This window comes from Aquila chrysaetos, chromosome Z (assembly GCF_900496995.4).
Source record: "Aquila chrysaetos chrysaetos chromosome Z, bAquChr1.4, whole genome shotgun sequence".
NCBI classification, from domain to species: Eukaryota; Metazoa; Chordata; class Aves; order Accipitriformes; family Accipitridae; genus Aquila; species Aquila chrysaetos.
The window spans coordinates 60,327,601-60,346,718 of record NC_044030.1 but is presented as its reverse complement, the minus strand read 5'-3'; the positions used below and the strand labels follow the sequence as shown (position 1 = coordinate 60,346,718).

Here is a 19,118-nt window from a genome sequence, read left to right as displayed (position 1 = left end):
CCCCAGGTGAGAAATGGAAGGAGGGAAAGCCAGAGTGTTCTCAATTTCAGTTCTGTTTCAGATACTATATGGCCAGACATATAGCAGGAAATTAAAGGGTGCCTTAAGTTTGTTCCAGACGAGGATTAACCTGCACTGTTGTATTGTGAGAACAGTTGCAGGCATTGGGGAACTCCTGGTTTCCAGGCCCAGTTCAGGAGTTAGCTTGTTCCAAGGGCTGTTCCCAACAGGCACTTTGCTTGCAGCCAGCCTTCTTGAAAGCACAGGAAAGTTTGCTGGTGTGGATGTGAGCTATTCTGTGCCACTTGCATGGGAGACATTCCCAGGCACTCTTTTATCTTTCTAATATACTTACAGCCTGTGTGTTTTTTACAGTAGTTTATCCTGCTTTTGTAAAGAATCAATCATCTTCTTTTTTTCTTACCATATTAATTAATTGAATTTTTTTCTGTGCATCCCAGAGCATTGTTAAAAAAGAAGACTGGGGCCTGATAATTTTGAGCACTTTTGTATTATTTTAAAAGACCCTCCCCCACACTCCTTCCAGCTTCCCATATCTTAGCTCAGTGTTCATTGAGCCACTGTATGAAGAGGATGGGGAAGTAGGAAGAAAATGATCCAGGCAATGGTTGTATCTAGCCATCTTTTAACAGAAAGAAGCAGCTACCACTGAACTTTGTGTAGAGCCAAATTTAGGAAGCATGTCCCAAGAACCTCTACCAAATCAAGGTCCTTAGGCAAGACAGGTGAAGGAGTTGCTGTTCTGTGGCTGCCAGCATAAGAAATGTCCCAGCTTTTCAGCTTGGTTGAGATTAAGGTGTTTCAAGGTTTGTATAGCAGCAGATTTTTAGGTACCTGAGAAATGTTAATGCAAAAAACTTGAAGACCCCATGAAGTAAAGCAGTCGCAGACCAATGCAGGTATTTAACAGAAGCTTCAAAGATTGCAATTTTCGAATTAGTCATCTAAATTCTAACTAAATTTCTCTTTATGTCCCTCCTTTGAGTCTGAGCCTTTAGTCTCTTCTAGGATCATGCTAGCAGATAGCAGGAATTCCTGTATTCAAGTCTGAGTGAGAACTAAACATTAAGAAAATAAGCAGTACTTTTAGACTATCTGTGTGTAGGAAAACAAAAGAAAAAGTGATTATATGGCTTGGAATTTATTCCTCTGTGCTTCTGATACATGTAATGATGACATAATATTTGCTAAAAATGACCAAGAATAACAAGGATTCAGAAGCAGATGGCAGCTGAAGGGCAGATGTCAGTTGCAGAGCAGATGTTGGTGTTAGATATTTCACACTGAAATTCCAGCGAAGTGGCTTAAAATAAAAGCATATCCAGTTGTTATAGTAAGTGTGATATGTACATTCATTTTGCAGGTTGCTATTTCAGGAAGATGGTCTTTGGAAAACGGCATGACTAGTGCAATTCTTGTGCTCTGGCAATCCCTTACAGCCTTTAATAACCATTAAACACCTGTAAATATTAGAACAACCCTTGCTCACCTTTAGTTCATAAAGACCCCAAAGTTGTGTGAAATAAAGAGTGTTTTCAAGGAAATCCAGATGATTTCTTAATGGCTTAACAATGGGAGCTGTTTCAGAAGGTCTGTGTTAGTGTTGCTTCAGGTATTTAGCATAAAATGAGTAGCTGAGTGCAATAAGGTTGCATGAAAGCAAATGAGAATAGTTTTGATGTGATCATATGTGATAACATATGTTTCTGTTTTCCTTGAGACGAGCAGTGAAACACACATACATTTAGTGGGCTACTTTTCGAGTTAAATTTGCGTGGCATCTAATGTAATTTTGCCAAGGAGGACATATATTTTTAAAAAAGAGAATGCCTCAGTCACCTTAGAGCAGCTATGGCTGGTCTGGTAAAGGAGCAAAGGGAAGTCTGCCCCTACATATGTTAGGTTATGTAAGGCCAAGTGAAAATTTCAGCACTTACCTTTAAGGAAAAAAAAAAGCGTAACTGCCCTGTGCATTAAACCACCAGCATTAAATGTTACTGTTTGTTCTTAGAACAAAGTTGTCTTCATCTTTTTATGCTCTCAGGAAAGAATTTTATCACAAAGGACCTCAGCAACCACAACCAGCACCATCAGAGTCCTGATACTGTCTCCGTTGCTCAGCCTCTTGGAAGCTTTGACCTGAGCAATATGCAGCCAAAAACCCCATCCTTGCCACAAACAGAAGTTGTGAAAACATTGCTATGCACTGAAAGAGAAGCAGCTGTTACCAGGGAATTTAAGAGTAAGATTTTTTTTAACTGCCTAAAAATCCTAATGGTGGGTGCAAGGGCTGTACAAGAGATACAAAAGGAAAAAGAAAGTAGGTGGCATGGAATTGATTTGTGTGTGGGAGGGAAAGAATGCTGGTGAAAAATGATGTCTCTGCTGATGGGTTGGATTGATCTAAATGACCCAATAATGAAGTTTTTCAGAGCTCAGTATGTTCGGCTCTCCTGTGTCCAAATTAGAATTTTTGTTATTTTGATGTAGTTAAAATAACTCCATATCATTTTAAGTTAAATGTCTCCACAAAATAATAGTGTAGACAAATGTCTTCTGGATTTAGATGGAGAAATGTGATGCAAAAGCATTGCTGAATAATATCATGTAATCTAATTTAAAGGGAAAAGTGGAAAAGTTCCTGAAGATGCTCTGATCTTTGTGGAGTTGACTGAGGTTGTGACTTTGTGTTTTCAGTATTAAATTTTTACGTTGATTGCACATTAACCCTATCTGTAATATTCGTACAATTTGAACAGTGCTTACTGCACTTTGAGCTAGTATTTTTGCCTCTGCCACCTTTGATTACACTGCAGAGGGATGACCCTGATTGACCACAGTGAAAGTTAGAGTGGTCAGCTCAAACCCTCACTGTGCCCAATGTCAGGTAACACTTTGCACTGAAGTGGGTAACAGTGCTGAGTCAGCTCTACTGTGGAGACAGTAAGAAGCAAATCAGGTCAAGTGCCTAACCAGTGTCAGCCATTGCACACTGAAAGCTATCCACACTATAAAGCAATTCTTTGTGCTTCTGCAATCTGCAAGTCTATACATAGGCCCTGCAGCTATACTGCAAAGGATTAAGTAAACCCCGGAGCTGAGAATCCTCTGCAGAAAATGCTTTGTTATCCCACTTCTTTTTTTTTTTTTTTAATAGAAGCAAATAGACTTAGTATCTTAAATGTCAGGGCAGAATATTTGGAGGGAGGTGGACTTTAAAGTTACAAAAAATAGATTGTGTAGTAGATTGTATTCACATTTAGGTATCAAAAAAACCAGGTTGAACTGCCCTTTGATATGAATTGAAAAGTTACATAGATTATGGCTCACTCATAGGAGTTAAGTTTCTCCACTGAGCAGATGAACAGCCACATTCATACTTACTCAAATATAGTTACTAGTTATAGTTCTGCTTACCAAGATAATGTTCTTGTAGCATGTATGGTCCTTGCCACCCTATTATCGGAGTGCTCAGTCCTGTGTGGAAACTGTTATAGCAAGAGTGCAGAGTCATTTTGTAACAAAGGTTACTGCTAACAGACAGTGGGGATTATGCAAAATTAAAGATTCATAATACAATAAAAATCAATAAATTGGAAATTTACAGAAATGTTGTTCCATATATACATTTTTGCTCATATCTTCTACAGTTACCCTGTTAATGGAAGGAAGAAACTGCTTAACTTGCAGTATAGCCTTTAAAAAATGTAACCACCAGCCCAGTTTCCACATCTCTAGCTTATAGAACCCAAACCTTTTGCATCCAGTTCTGAGGAGAAGCTTTTCAGGTTTCATTATCTGACCAAAAGTATTTTTGAAAGCAAACTATGAAAAGCAAACTCCTACTTAAGAAGGAAATTCCTTTAAAAACAAGTGACTCAGGATGAGAATTTCATTGAGTCTCTTAAATGAAGCTTTGGAAGTGGCATGAGAAGCCCCATAGCCCATAAACGGTTTTTCTGTGTTTGTTTCCCCTCTACATTTGTTTCCAAAGAACCAGTCAGATATGCAATGCCATTGCTGCTTTACTGCCTGCTAAATAAATTTTGAATGTAAAGCTCAGCTGTATAAATTGGCTTTTAACTGGTTTACTTTCTCGGCTTTGCTAGTACTGGAAAATAATAGAAAAGTAATTAATTTCAGGTTTTTTGCTAGTCAATCTTATCTTCTTGTCTTGTGCACCAGTACAAAGTTGTGATGCTGAAACTGCTGACTTGGCAGGAGAATATTTTAAATCCAAGTGAATTGCTCCAGTAGAATGAAACCAAGCTATTAAGTATTTCAATACCTCTTAGATAGGTGTAAAATTGGGCTACTAGTAAACATCTCATGTGCGTATTTGCAAGAATCTTCCATTAGACTTTGAATTGTAAACTCCTCAGAAGAGGGATCTCATATACGTCTTTGAACTGGTTGAAGATATTACTTTGGTATTAGTCCAAGTAACAAATCTAGCCCATTGTAGTCTATTTTTCCTGCAATATGTTTAAAGCTCCATTTAATTATAATGCAAAGAAATGTAACCCGTTCTTGAAAGCTTGTAATATATTTTGTGGTGCATAGTACTCCAGTTCAGAGCCCTGGATTCTGCTTAGGCACAGGCAATTATGTCAGAAATTACTTTCACTGGAAAACTCTACTATTCTTACCTCCATGTTTTTGAAGGAAAGCTGGAAAAGATGATGAATGTCATTTAGTGATTGAAAAGTCAAGAGGCAAACTAAGAACCCCAAGTTTAATTTTTATTTATTTATTTATTTTAAACAAAATGACATGACTTAAAGGAGCTTGATTCTGTGCATCTGAATTTATTGGATTGGGTATTATTGAAGTAGTGGCTCATCATTACCATCAATAATGGTGATAGTAATATGGAAGAGGAGAAGTACTTGGAAGCGTTTTAAAAAAACGCCAACAAACCAACCACAAAAAAAAAAAACCCAAACCCCACAAAAACAAAGCCCTAGCATCTAATATATATGTTTTCCTTGTTACCTATAGCAGAATATTCATCAACTACACAATGTCCCCATTTATGTGACTGTATGTCCTGGTTTTGGCTGGGGTTGAGTTAATTTTCTTTCTAGTAGCTTGTATAGTGCTATGTTTCGGATGTAGTATGAATCTATGTTTTGGATGTAGTATGAGAATAATGTTGATAACACAGTAATGTTTTAGTTGTTGGTAAATAGTGCTTATCCTAAGTCAAGGATTTTCCAGCTTCTCATGCCCAGCCAGCAAGAAGGCTGGAGGGGCACAAGAAGTTGGGAGGGGACACAGCCAGAACAGTTCACCCAAACTAGCCAAAGGGATGTTCCATACCATGTGGAATACATGCCCAGTATACAAACTGGGGTGAGTTGGCTGGGGCTGGGCGGGCTGGATCACTGCTCGGGAACTAACCGGGCATCGGTCGGCGAGTGGTGAGCAATTGCGTTGTGCATCTCTTGTTTTGTATATTCCAATTCTATTATTATTATTATTATTATTATTATTATTATTATTATTATTATTATTATTATTATTATTTCTTCTTCTTCATCATCATCATCATCATCATCATCAATATTTTCTTCCTTTCTGTCCTATTAAACTGTCTTTATCTCAACCCTTGAGTTTTACCTTTTTTTTTTTTTTCCTGATTCTCTCCCCCATCCCACCTGGTGGCGGGGAGTGAGCAAGCAGCTGCGTGGTGCTTAGTTGGTTGGGGTTAAACCATGACACTATAAAAGACAGGGAGATGTACTATATGTTATTTGGATTTTGTACTTTGGAAGAAAAGTGAGATTGTAGAAAAATACTTCTATCCATAATCTTTCTGCATCTAAGACATATCTCAAGGTGCAGCTATTATACTGTTTTCTCGTCTTTATGGCTTGCAAGCAAAATATTTAAAATTATTTTCCAGTACTTTAAAGTTCCAGACATTTGGTACTTACATACTTCACAAAGATGAACATAGTTCTGTCAGCAGAATTTACAAAGCTATATTTTCCAGTAACTTTGCATACCATGACAAGTATAGGCTTCTTCCATCTGCACACTCTTCCTTTCCAAAATCCTCTACCTGCTCTTCTATCTACTATCAGCAAGGTACTAGGTAGAATGTCGCAGGACTAACTCAGAGTTGAGCTATGTGGGCAGTAAGAGCCAAACAAAATTCACTTTTTAGGTAGCCAAAAAGGAAAAAAAAAAAGAAGCAGCCGCTCTCAAAGACTACATGTCATGGAAGCCAATTCTGAGAATTTTATGTCTGTAGTTCTTATCTGTCAGTCAGGTTTTTCTGAAACTGGCAAATTACTTCGAAAGTAACTAGGTGACAGTGTGATTGCACAGAACGACAGACTAATGTAGGTTAGGTTGGGCCTCTTGAGGTACTTAGTCCAACCTCCTGTTGAACGTAGGACTAGCTTCCAAGTTAGATAAGGTTGCTCAGTGCTTTGTCCAGTCAAATTCTGAATATCTTCAAGGGTGGACGTTCCACAACATGTCTGTACAATATATTCGTGTGCTTAAGCGTGCTTACGGTGAATTTTTTTCCCCATATATCTAGTTGTAGTCTTGCTTGTTAAAACTTGTAGCCATTGCCTCTTTTTGTTGTGTACAGAAACATTGTTTTCTTAAGAATCCTGGCTAAAAGTAAACTGGCTCCTTGTCACATCCCAAGGTTGGAGCGACTCAGGTTCGTGGATTTCCTTTGTCAGAATTAAGGTAAAATGACACCAGGGGAGTTCAAACAACAATCAGCATTCATTCAACCAAGCTAACCTTGCCCAAGTACAAGTGAACTTATCAATATGAACCTTGCATCATGTCGTCAAGCCGACGTGTGAAAGGAGAAGGGAGATATAGAAAAAGAAATGGAAAAAGGAACATGAAACTATGTCAGTAAACTGTATGACACCTGCTAACCATACATAAGACTTACTTATTTGGGGATCAATTCAGAGAAGAAAATAAGGAGAGACCTCCCGTTGAGTCACAAGGTTCAGAGTAGACCCCCTTGCTTTCTAGACTCCTTCTCAAAGAGGAGCCCAGGAGCCGCTAGATCCAATCCTAGTCCAAGACTTGGCCAGTGGTTTATGTTCAAAAGGATGAGGTGTAGGGACTGTGGGGAAAAGAGAGAGAGAGAGAGAGAGAGGGTGGGGCGGGGGGCACGGAGCGGGGAGAAAGAGAGAAGAAAAGGATTTCATCAGTCCTGGGTCCAGCATTGGTTCAGCCAGTCTAGAGATCCAGTTCTATTGGTTCAGCCAGTCTAGAGATCCAGTTCTGGAGGGCATGCACCAAGAACTCGTCTTCCCTTCTTTTACACCTAAAGGGTATGACCCTGTAGTTGGGGATTTGCCATCATTGAGCAAGCACAGTGTGAGCTCAGGAACGTTCCAGACATTAGTCGGTGGTCTCGACATGCACAGTTCACATTCCCGGGATTCTCTGGAAATGGGTCGATGGGCTTGGGTGGTCATCGGGGAGTTGCTTCTCCTTCCCTGCAAGCATGACCTCTATCTGTCCTTCCCTTCCAGCGCATACATCATGCTTCTTCTCATGGTCACTTAAGATAAGGAACAGCAGCTTTGGAGAAGTGTGGTCCCACCCCCTGTGGGGCCTTCTCCTCCGGCCACATTTTCCTGTTCACACAACTCGAGCACTTTTACAGAGGCTGTCTTCTCCACCAGAGTTCGTTAATAAATGTTTGAGACATTGGCTATAATTTGTCAGTCTGTCACACTCCTAGGTAAGAGCTTTAAACATTGGCTTTCTGTCCTTTTTACTTTGTGAAACAAGTTGTAAAAGAAATCCTTTCATAACTGACCCACCTTCTCATCAGCTGCACTATGACATTTTCATCTGCTTTGGTGGTCCCATGGAGGCTCAGAGAAGACTAAAACAAACAGAACTGTTGCAGATAATCTTCCTAGAGCACATCTATCTTTTCTTATCTTACTTATGAAAGCAATAATGAAAGGCAATGTGATAAAAGGCAAGCTTCAAGAGGCAGTGGCTTCAGCTACTGCTTTGCTTGAAGAGTAAGACAGACTTTTTTGACACCACAGTCTGGTAATGTCAAATAAAAGCATTTAGGAGACTACCTGATAATCTTACCTTGGTGAGCATCCAGATTATATCACACTTCTATCTTATTTTTTTTCAGGAGTGACTTTTAACATATTAAGTTGGGACAAAGCTTCTAAACAAAACAATTGAGTCTTTAAATCACCACATGATAATAGCCTAGGAGAAGGCTCTAGAAGTTGTTTTGAGGCTGTACATAAAACCCACCGAATGAGTCACAGCTCCTGTAGATTTTGCCAGGGCATGAAAAACGTGAGCTATTGAGTTTTCTATCAAGTAGCTGTTCTGACCTGAGCTGAAACTTGGTTTATACTTTGTCTTCTGTGTCTTCCAGTCTCCATCTCAGTATGCTATAAACTGCAAGAATTTTAAAGTGTTCTGGTTTTAATTATCCAAGGTTTGTCCTGGAACTGCTTCTTATCCACTGTCTTGGCACATTAAATTCAGGTTTTCTGAAATGGTTAAAAATAATTCTAGAGAACCATGTATTTTCCTTCCAAATGAGTACACAAATGAATGGTTATATAATGAAGTATACAATAATAACTCAAAATAGTAAGTTTTAAAGGGAAGAAGCATATGGTGGGAACCTGTGCCCTGCTAGTCATACCAGGAAACAGTCTACTATAAATCATTTTAAAGCAATCTTGGTGCCTTTTAATAAAGGATACTAGTGTATGCATTTGTTGTTGTTGAACTTGGTAATTTGATATTTAAATAGAGTGATTGACTTAATGGAGAAACTCAGAGGCAGTCTGGACAGCTGTATAAAAATATTTGTGTGAGAAAAATGGAATCAGCCATTATGTTTTATTTTAAAGGTACTGATTTCATTATATTTTATTTCTTTGTAAATTCAATCTTGAACATAGATTCTTATATGGGAGGCTGTATACATTTCCTGATTGGTATTTGCGTGTATGTCAATTGTACCTCTCTCACCTTTTGAGGGAAAAATCATGTAACAGCTACACTAAAGAAGGTAAGAGCCACTGAGATTTAAATTGTTCTCTTGTTTCCCTGGTAGGTTATTGTAAAATTGATGGATTTCTGTAATAGATTGAAGGTTCTGAGTTCCCCACATTGCTAAATAAAAAACTTAACAATATCTTAATACACTAATCCAGGGACCCTGAGGAATAATAATTCAGAATGTATCATATCATATAAAGTACTTGTTACTGGCTAACAGGCATATACCCAATGTATCTAGGAGAAGAGAAAAAACAGTTACCATGTAAGTTTATGATGTAGGCAAAAGTTTTAATGGGGAATAATGTGTTGTATTTGTATCACTTATCTAGGCAATGCTTGCAAGAAAGCTGTAAAGTATTATTAATATTGTACATTTTTGAGACATTTAGAAACAGAAAGATTTACTATTAACTGTATCTCTCAAAAAAGTAGAATATCTTCAGATCCGTGTTGTGGGAACAATACTTTCTGCCACATGAAACACAAAATAATTAAAAGAGATTTCAGCATAAACCTTGAAACTGATGCTTTGGAATAAAAGGCATGAATTCTTGATCTTTAATCATACCTGCAAGTCCTTTTTCCATGCAGATACAGAGTGTAACAAGAAAGGCCACTGTTATGAAATACTTTCAAAGAAGAATGATTCTAGATACCTAATCTTTTTTTCTGCTTTATGTCGTTGCTTTTGCCAATCTCACTGGAGGACAAAAAGAAAGAATGAGCTTCTGAGGAATACTATCCTTTATTGAGTGGAGGAAGAAATGTTACTTTCTCAATTCTAGTGTTTTATCTAGAAGCAACAGAATAGAATAATGAATTGTGAAAGTATGAATTAAGTTCCATATTATTGCTATACAAATTCTAGTTACAGGCAAATGATGAATGGAGCCTACAGATCATCCATGGTGAGTCATATCTGATACGTGAAGGAAAGAACTGTAGGCTAAGGGGCTATCAGAAGGTGCTCCAAGTCCTTCTGGCACTGTTACAGCTGTGCTATGAAGTATCTGGTCATTATATTCTATTAGGTAGATTCCAAACTGAAGTGATTGATTTATTTCATGTTATAAATAACATTCAATTTTTTTGAAAGCTTGTAACTACTGATGCAAAAAATGCAGCATGCATAATTTAGGATCACTTGATAAATTAATTCTTGGGGGGAAAAGTACTTTCAAAATTGGGATGTGAGTGGACACAGGGGATCACAAAGCAATTAGCCAAAATCCCTGATGGCCTGTATCTTTTAGGGGATGGACACCTTAACTTCAGGTGGCTGACTGGCATGGTATGTCTGTTAGAAAAAGATCACTCCTTACTGATTGGTTTGTAAAGGCAGAGACCTTGGACTCCAGATTCACAGGAGGAAAAAAGAATCAAGATCCATGTCTCATGAAGTGAATCAAGAACTGTGGAGAGACGTGGAGAGACCTGGAGAAAAGCAAAGGCTTTTTGAGGAAAAAAAATTTAAAATTAATTTCTAGGAAAGCATCGTATTTTGTCAGAGAAAGATCTAGTCTTACAATGACAATCTGTCCACAGACGTCTCTTTTTCCAAGATACCAGGTCTTGATCAGCTGAAAGAAAAGTTTCAAAATTACCACTAGCATGGGCAGAATTCATGTGCCTCAATTCAGTAACAGCCTTTTAAAGAGTCGGAAGATCCAAAAATGTTTATGCGAGGCACTGGCTGTCATTTCCAAGGCCTTACTTGGTCTGAAAGGACAATGCCTCTTGGGACTCCTGGATTGTGACTGGTCTTCTCTGTTTCTGAGTTCTTCAGAGGAGCATGGATAAGGCCCAAAAAACTTGAAAGCTCTTGTTGTGGTTTAACCCCAGCCAGCAACCAAGCACCACGCAGCCACTTGCTTGCTCCCCCCTACTCAGTGGGATGGGGGAGAGAATAAAAAAACCAAAGTAAAACTCATGGGTTGAGACAGACAGTTTAATAGGACAGAAAGGAAGAAATTATGATGATGATATAATAATAATAATAGAATTGGAATATACAAAACAAGTGATGCACAACGCAATTGCTCACCACTCGCTGACCAATGCCCAGTTAGTTCCCAAGTAGTGATCCAGCCCCCCCAGCCCTGGCCAACTCCCCTTGCTTTATATACTGAGCATGATGTTACATGGTATGGAATATCCCTTTGGCCAGTTTGGGTGAGCTGCTCTGGCTGTGTCCCCTCCCAACTTCTTGTGCCCCTCCAGCCTTCTTGCTGTCGAGGAAAATCCTTGACTTACCAACACCTAAAACATTACTGTGTTATCAACATTATTCTCATACTAAATCCCAAACATAGCACTATGCCAGCTACTAGAAAGAAAATTAACTCTATTCCACCCGAAACCAGGACAGTATCCACCCCTTATTCTATACCGTCTATGTCATGCTCGGGTCCCACACATTCCAATACATCCCAGTTAAACACCATCACCTTTCCTGTCCTTTGATACATATATACACACAGATATCATTCCCTCAGTCTATGGGCCATCCCTATAAAATGTCTGGTGAATTCATTTAGTCCATGACTTTGGGCTCCATCTGTCACAACAGTCCTTCAGGGCAAGAGAGACGTTGTGAAGTCTGCTCAGTTGGCAAAGCAGGATTGGGCTTCGGTGCAGTGCAGTGGGCAGGTGACACTGGGTGCAACAGGAGGATGGTGTTGGAATGCTGCATGTTGAAGTCAGTTCTGGTTCCATCACTACTGTGCTTTTTCTCAGTTTTATCAAAGTTCATTCTTCATTAATCTCAGTGATTCTTACTGTAATACTGTTGATATAGCATATAATGATTCTAGTAATGTTGACATACAGTGGCAGGCTTATATAGCAATTAACATCATACAATTTAATTCATTGGCTATTCTCACCTAAAATCAAATCCCCTTGAAGTACACATTGGACTTCCCCATCCTTCCGCATCACCCACCAAGCGTACCCAGGTCCTTCCTTGAGCAAAAGCAATCCCATGAGTGGGTTTGCCTTTGCCCAGGGCAGGAGGAACCCCAACTATCTTCCCCAGCATACTTTTTATGTGCACTACAGGGATTTTATCCCCTTCTACAGTATGTAAAAGTTCTGATTGGGTAGGGCCAGCTTGATTGGCAGATCCCCTAGTGTTGATTATCCAGGTGGCTTTTGCTAAACATGCAACCCAATGTTTGAATGTCCCAGCACCCATGGCTCTCAGTGTAGTCTTTAACAGTCCATTATATCGTTCAATTTTCCCAGAGGCTGGTGAATGATAGGGGTTATGATACACCCACTCAATGCCATGCTCTTTGGCCCAGGTGTCTATGAGGTTGTTTTGGAAATGAGTCCCGCTGTCTGACTCAGTTCTTTCTGGGGTCCCGTGTCACCCTAAGACTTGGCTTTTCAAGGTCCAGTATAGAGTTCCAGGCAGTGGCATGGGGCACGGGATATGTTTCCAGCCATCTGCTGGTTGTTCCCACCATTGTAAGCACGTTGCTTGCCTTGGCATGTGTGTGGGAGTGTGATATAGTCAATCTGCCAGGCCTCCCCTGGCAGAAATTTCTATTTCAGCCATCGCACTCCATACCAGAGAGGCTTTAACTGCTTGGCTTGCTTGATTGCAGCACGTTTCACATTCATGGATAACCTGTGTGATAGTGTCCATGATCAAGGCCACCCCTCGATCACAAGCCCATCTGAATGTTGCATCTCTTCCCTGATGGCCTGAGGTGTCATGGGCCCACTGAGCTATACATAATTCAGCCTTATATTGCCAGTCCAAATCCACCTGAGCCACTTCAATCTTAGCAGCCTGATCTACCTCCTCGTTGTTTTGATGTTCTTCAGTGGCCTGACTCTTGGGTACTTTACAGCGAGATTCTCTAACTGGGATGCAATATCTTGCCACAGTGCGGCAGCCCAGATGGGTTTGCCTCTATGCTGCCAGCTAATCTGCTTCCATTGCTGTAACCACCCCCACAGGGCATTTGCCACCATGCATGAGTCAATATAGAGATAGAACACTGGCCACTTTTCTCTTTCAGCAATATCTAAAGCTAGCTGGATGGTTTTCACCTCTGCAAACAGGCTCAATTCACCTTCTCCCTGAGTGGTTTCAGTAATTCGTAGTATAGGACTCCATACAGCACCCTTCTACCTCCGATGTTTTTCCACAATGCAACAGGACCCATCAGGGCATATTGTCTCTCATTTTCTGACAGTTTGTTAGGCAGTAGGGCCTCTTCAGCATGTGTCACCTCCTCCTCTGGTGATATTCCAAAATCTTTGCCTTCTGGCCAGTCCATGATCACTTCCAAAATTCCTAGGTGACTGGGGTTTCCTATGCGAGCCCGTTGTATGATCAGCGCAACCCACTTACTCCACATGGGATAAGTTGCATGATGTGTAGGTGGGACCTTCCCTTTGACATCCAGCCCAGCACCGGCAGTCAGGGTGCTAAGAGGAGCTGTGTTTCAGTACCAACCACTTCTGAGGCAGCTCGAACTCCTTCCTATGCTGACAGTATCTCTTTTTCAGTTGGAGTATAGCGGGCCTTGGATCCTCTGCATCCCTGACTCCAAAACCCCAGGGGTCAGCCTTGGGTCTCCCTGGGTGCTTTCTGCCAGAGACTCCAGGTAGAGCCATTCTCCTCGGCGGCAACATAGAGAACTTTTTTAACACTTTGTCTTGCCCAGACTGGCCCAAGGGCTACAGCATGAACAATCTCCTGTTTAATTTGTTCAAAGGCTTGTTGTTGCTCAGGGAGCCATTTAAAGTTGTTCTTCTTCCGGGTCACTTGGTAGAGAGGGCTTACAATCAGACTGTAATTTGGAATATGCTTCTCCAAAAACCCACAACACCAAAGAAAGCTTGTGTTTCCTTTTTACTAGTCAGTGGAGACATAGCTGTTATTTTGTTGTTCACATCCATTGGCATCTGATGTCGCCCATCTTGCCATTTTATTCCTAAAAACTGGATCTCCTGTGCAGGTCCCTTGACCTTCCTTCGTTTTACGGCAAAACTGGCTTTCAGGAGGATTTGGATTATTTTCTTCCTTTTCTCAAAACCCTCTTCTGCTGTGTAGCCCCATATGATGATGTCATCAATGTATTGCAGGTGTTCCAGAGTTTCACCCTGTTCAGTGCAGTCTGGATCAGTCCATGGCAAATGGTGGGGCTGTGTTTCCATCCCTGGGGCAGTCAATTCCAGGTGTACTGGACGCCCCTCCAAGTAAAAGCAAACTGTGGCCAGCACTCTGCTGCCAAAGGGATTGAGAAAAACACATTAGCGATATGAATTGTGGCATACCACTTGGCTGCCTTTGACTCCAGTTCGTACTGAAGTTCTGGCATGTCCAGCAAGGCAGCACTCAGTGGCAGCATGACTTCATTCAGGCCACGATAGTCTACTGTTAGTCTCCATTAGATTTCCACACTGGCCATATAAGACTGTTAAAGGGTGAGCAAGATTTGCTGATCACTCCTTGGGTCTCCAGTCAACGAATCAAGTTATGGATGGGAATCAGGGAGTCTCGGTTTGTGCAATATTGCTGCCTGTGCACTGTTTTGGTAGCAATTGGCACTTGTTGTTCTTCAACCCTCAGCAACCCTGCAACAGAAGGGTCCTCTGAGAGACCAGGCGGTGTGGACAGATGTTTAATTTCCTCCATCTCCAAGGCAGCTATACTGAAAGCCCACCGGTACCCCTTTGGGTCCTTAAAATACCCTCCCCTGAGATCATCTATGCCAAGGATGCATGGAGCCTCTGGGCCAGTCACAATGGGGTGCTTTTGCTACTCATTCCCATTAGGCTCACTTTGGCCTCCAATACAGTTAGCTGTTGAGATCCCTCTGTCACTCCAGAAATACAGATGGGTTCTGCCCCTTTATAGCTTGATGGCATTAGAGTACTCTGTGCCCTGGTGTCCACTAGACCCTTATACACCTGTGGGTCTAACAAGCCAGGCCATCCAATCCACCCAGTCCAGTAAAACCCAGTTGTCCATTTCCTCCACCTGGCTGGAGGCAGGGCCTGTCTAATCCTGGTCATCGTATTCGTTACTCACTTCTTGTAAATAGGAACGAGAAGTCCCTTTATTGAGATCAGAGGTAAGATCAGCTCTTCTACTCTTGTCTGGAAACTGGAGCGGCATTTTTCCTGGAAGAAACCCTTTTTGTGATTGTCTTTCCTTGCAACTCACATACCTGTGCATCTAGGGTTGAGGCAGGTTTTCCATCCGACTTCCTCATGTCCTCTCCATGATCATGCAGGTAAAACCACAGGGTACCCTGTTGTGTGTACCTTCTGCCTCCTCTCTCTTGAGCAGAGGAATGCTTACGTGTAATAGCTGAGATCCTGGTCTGTACAGGTGGGGAGTAGGACTTTTTGATTAGTTTGATCAGTTTTTCAGACTGTCCTGGCTGTGTCCCCTCCCAGCTTCTTGTGCCCCTCCAGCCTTCTTTCTGGCTGGGCATGAGAAACTGAAAAATCCTTGACTTAGTCTAAACATTACATAGCAACAACTCAAAACATCAGTGTGTTATCAACATTCTTGTCATACTGAACACAAAACATAGCACTACACCAGCTACTAGGGAGACAATTAACTCTATCCCAGCCAAAACCAGGACAGCTCTTAAGACAGATTTTTGTTCTAAATGCTCCCTTGTGGCACGCCAGGTCAAATGCTGTCACCTTTAAGTGTGTTTTTCTTAGATCTTCTGTTTGTGTACGCATCTGTAGCCCATGTCTAGACTAGCTAGCTGCACTGAACAACATCCATTTGAGTCAGAAGAATAACGTCTCCTGAGACTTTGCCACAGATAGTGCAAATCAGTTCATCTACCTGTTTTACTGAAGTATTGAAACTTGATTTACTTATACCTGTAAACTGACCAAAATATGTTGCTTAAACTGCAAGAGCATTTAAATTCCTTTTACAAATAATTTACACAAGTAAAATAGTTATAAAATGCTTAAGCATATCTCTGAATAGTTCCAGCACCTTCTTGATTGGAAAAAATAAGGATGATACTGGTTGAGTAGCCATTTTTAAAACTGATCTTTCAGGGGCTATTTTAATGATCAGAGAATGGTGACTCTGCACACAAGTGGCAATCTTTGGTGACTAACCTTTATGCAAGTGGAGATTCTTGTCTGACATTTGTATAGTTGCACCAGTAACGGGAATTCTCCTTAAATACAATTTTCAGGTTCTTAGCAGCTGCAGAGACAAGGTCTTGTAGATCTGTAACAAAATGGAAACTCAAGTTGAAACACATTTAGAATGGTTTCAAACCTGTAATGCTAAAATAGATGCCAACAGACAGAAAAGCTAGTGGCAAGCAGGATAGAAGTACCAAGAGGCAACATTTGTTTTCCCTGGATTTAGGGGAAAAAAAGCTCATATTGATACTGGTTGATACTTTATCTTGTAGTTTATGAAGATGGCAGAAAACTGAGAGCGCCCAACAGGACAGCAAGGGTAGGAAAGCAGAAAGACCCTGCCTGTGTGCATCTTACCTTACTAAGCTTTCTTCTGTACCCAAGGCACTAACATGAGTTTTGGGTAGCAGTATGGGAGCCTTTCTCCACTGCTTACAGCCTGTAAGCTGCCGGTCTTTTGTAAGGGGATGAGAGTTAACAGACAGCAAAAGGAAAAAGGAAACATCAAAGTGAATATTAAAAGATTGAAAGTAATAGTAAGCAAAGGGAGAGATAAAAGGGAAAAAGAATTGAGAAAGAAAAATGGAAATGTGAAGGACGTTAGTTGGCTGTGTCAGAACATGGAGGAAGAAACAGAGGGACTATATGTTCAAATACTGATCCATCCTTACTGGGGAAAAAATGATTGTCTATGGATATAGAAACTTTGATATCAAACACTGATATCAGAACTGAGGGGGACAGCTTTGGGATGTATAAATTACTTTGCTTTTGCTAACTCTTGACTATTACCTAAAATTACTGAAAAGTAGAGATTAGAGAGAGTAGAGATTTCAATTATTCACTCAGATAAAGTTGTATTTATGGTAGAATGCTGATATTTAATCTACAAAAACTTAATCCAATAGGTAAAACATTAATTTGACCCAAAGGAATCAACAAAGCAAGCTGTCAACTGCTGAAAAAAAGTTATTTCAATAGATTTATTTGGTCATATCTTGATTACACTTTCAAATGTGAGTTGAGAATTTTTAGTAAATAAGTTAGCAAATTGCACTGAGAGTGCTGACAGGAGCATTTCCAAAGGAAGAGGGGAATGTCTTTTCTCCAATTATCATCTCTCAAAATGGGATGTTAAAAGAACTTCAGACTTTGCCAAAAAATTTTCCTGTACTTACATACAAAATGTGGACATGTCAGAATGAAAAAGCTTTTTTCAACAAATCAAACCAGGTTGAAGTCATGCCTGTTATGTCACTATAGACTCAGTATTAATGACAATGTTTCAGCTCACTTTCTGCCAGTTTATTTTACAAAAAAAATTCCCAGATCTTTTTTAAGATAATTTTTACCTGAAGGTGTCCTTAAAACTATTTTGTGACTTCCCATCCAAGCATTCCTGTTTATGCCCTTAGAAACATCACTTCTGGGTGAGTGGGTAAGTTGACTTCTTCTGGTGTGACTAACTGCTGCTTCATAAGTGATAAAGACTGTGTGAGGAGCGTTTTGATGTAACTTCTCTGGTGGGACTTGTTTTCAGGCTGCCCATCTTTGTTGTAGTCCAAGGTACTTAAATACACCCTAGACATCAGGTCATGCTTTGTGTTCCATTATGTACTGTGTGGTGGCACGAGTATACTGAAGATGCACTGAGGGTGTAAGATACCAAATGCAATCCTGTTCTCACTGGAGTCAGAAGTTTTGCTGTGGATGTCATGAGTGTGGAACACTCACACGTAAGACTGTATTTGTGTTTCTGAACACAGACCTCTCGCTTCTAATAGCAATTTGCCACTTGGCTGCTTTGGGTGGTGAACTCCTGGAAACCAGGAAGTGGCAAGGAAATCCTCACTGAGACATGGAGTTAAAAGGTCTAATACCTACAAGATGATACACTGATTGTTTTAGCATTGGGACGTACTGATGTTGTCAGTTCAGTGAATATATTTTGCATTTTAGAATTGGTGACACAACTGGAAAACTCTGGTAACAGACAAACTCTTGGGATGGTACATGGTAGCCCAGAAATACATGCAAGCTGAATGACCAACTGGTGCCACTTCAAACACGTTTTCTCTGCATTTTGTTGAGGATTTGTCTTGACTGATCTAATCATCCTGAAATACCTATCCTGTTTGCTTGAGACACTTGGGTGGTGTCTGAACGCTTTTTTTTGGTGGTGTTTTGTGGTTTGTTTTTTTTTTTAAACAGAGGCCGTCACTACTTTCCTAACAGCCCTCCCTCTCTTGATAACATCTGCCCTCACAGGCAGTTTCAGTGCTGCGCTGGTTGTGGCAGATCAGCAGCTCTGATATTTTGTGCAAGGCTACTAAAGGGAGAAAGTGCGGACAAAAGATGGAACAAAAGCAAGTAACTCTTAAAACTACAGTTCCAAGTGCCTTTTGGAGTCCGTGCTGTTATGGAGAAAATGTCTTGGAACATTTCGTACTGCTGAATCTTTACAGTGCTACTGTGTTACTGACTTGAAGAGTGAAAACTAAAAGGTCAGCTTCTGCACTGACACAAGTACCTTAAGTTTATGCATTGCAATGGTTGCTTCAGATCAGCAGATATTTAAATATTGCAAATACCCATTGTTCAGTCCTGCAATTTCTTGTATACAGGTGTATGCCTTCCTTTTTATATAGTCCTTTTGGGACTGTAGGAAGGGCATTGCCTGTCAGAGGGATTCATTAATTTGGGGGAAGTACACTAAACTTACCCCTTTGTGCACATAACATGTGAAATTCAAGCAATGCTGAAGAACAACTGCATTTTCCTGTTATATAATTGGAAATGGCCGGGATGGCTGACTTCTCACTCTGAGCACCATGAAGTGTAGTGTTGTCTCACTGAAGTCTGGGTGCAAGTCAGAGATACCAGTAAGATGGCCGGGG

The 19,118-nt window shown here is 40.6% G+C and overlaps 1 protein-coding gene across 1 annotated transcript in view; it reads left to right on the top strand.

Annotated features, from left to right (window-relative positions):
- Window positions 1–19,118, top strand: part of ANKRD31 (ankyrin repeat domain 31) — a 79,680-nt gene that overhangs the window by 58,840 nt on the left and 1,722 nt on the right. The window contains exon 25 of the mRNA XM_041120831.1: window positions 2,066–2,263. Coding sequence (XP_040976765.1) covers window positions 2,066–2,263 — 198 coding nt within the window. The remainder of the gene's footprint in view (window positions 1–2,065; window positions 2,264–19,118) is intronic.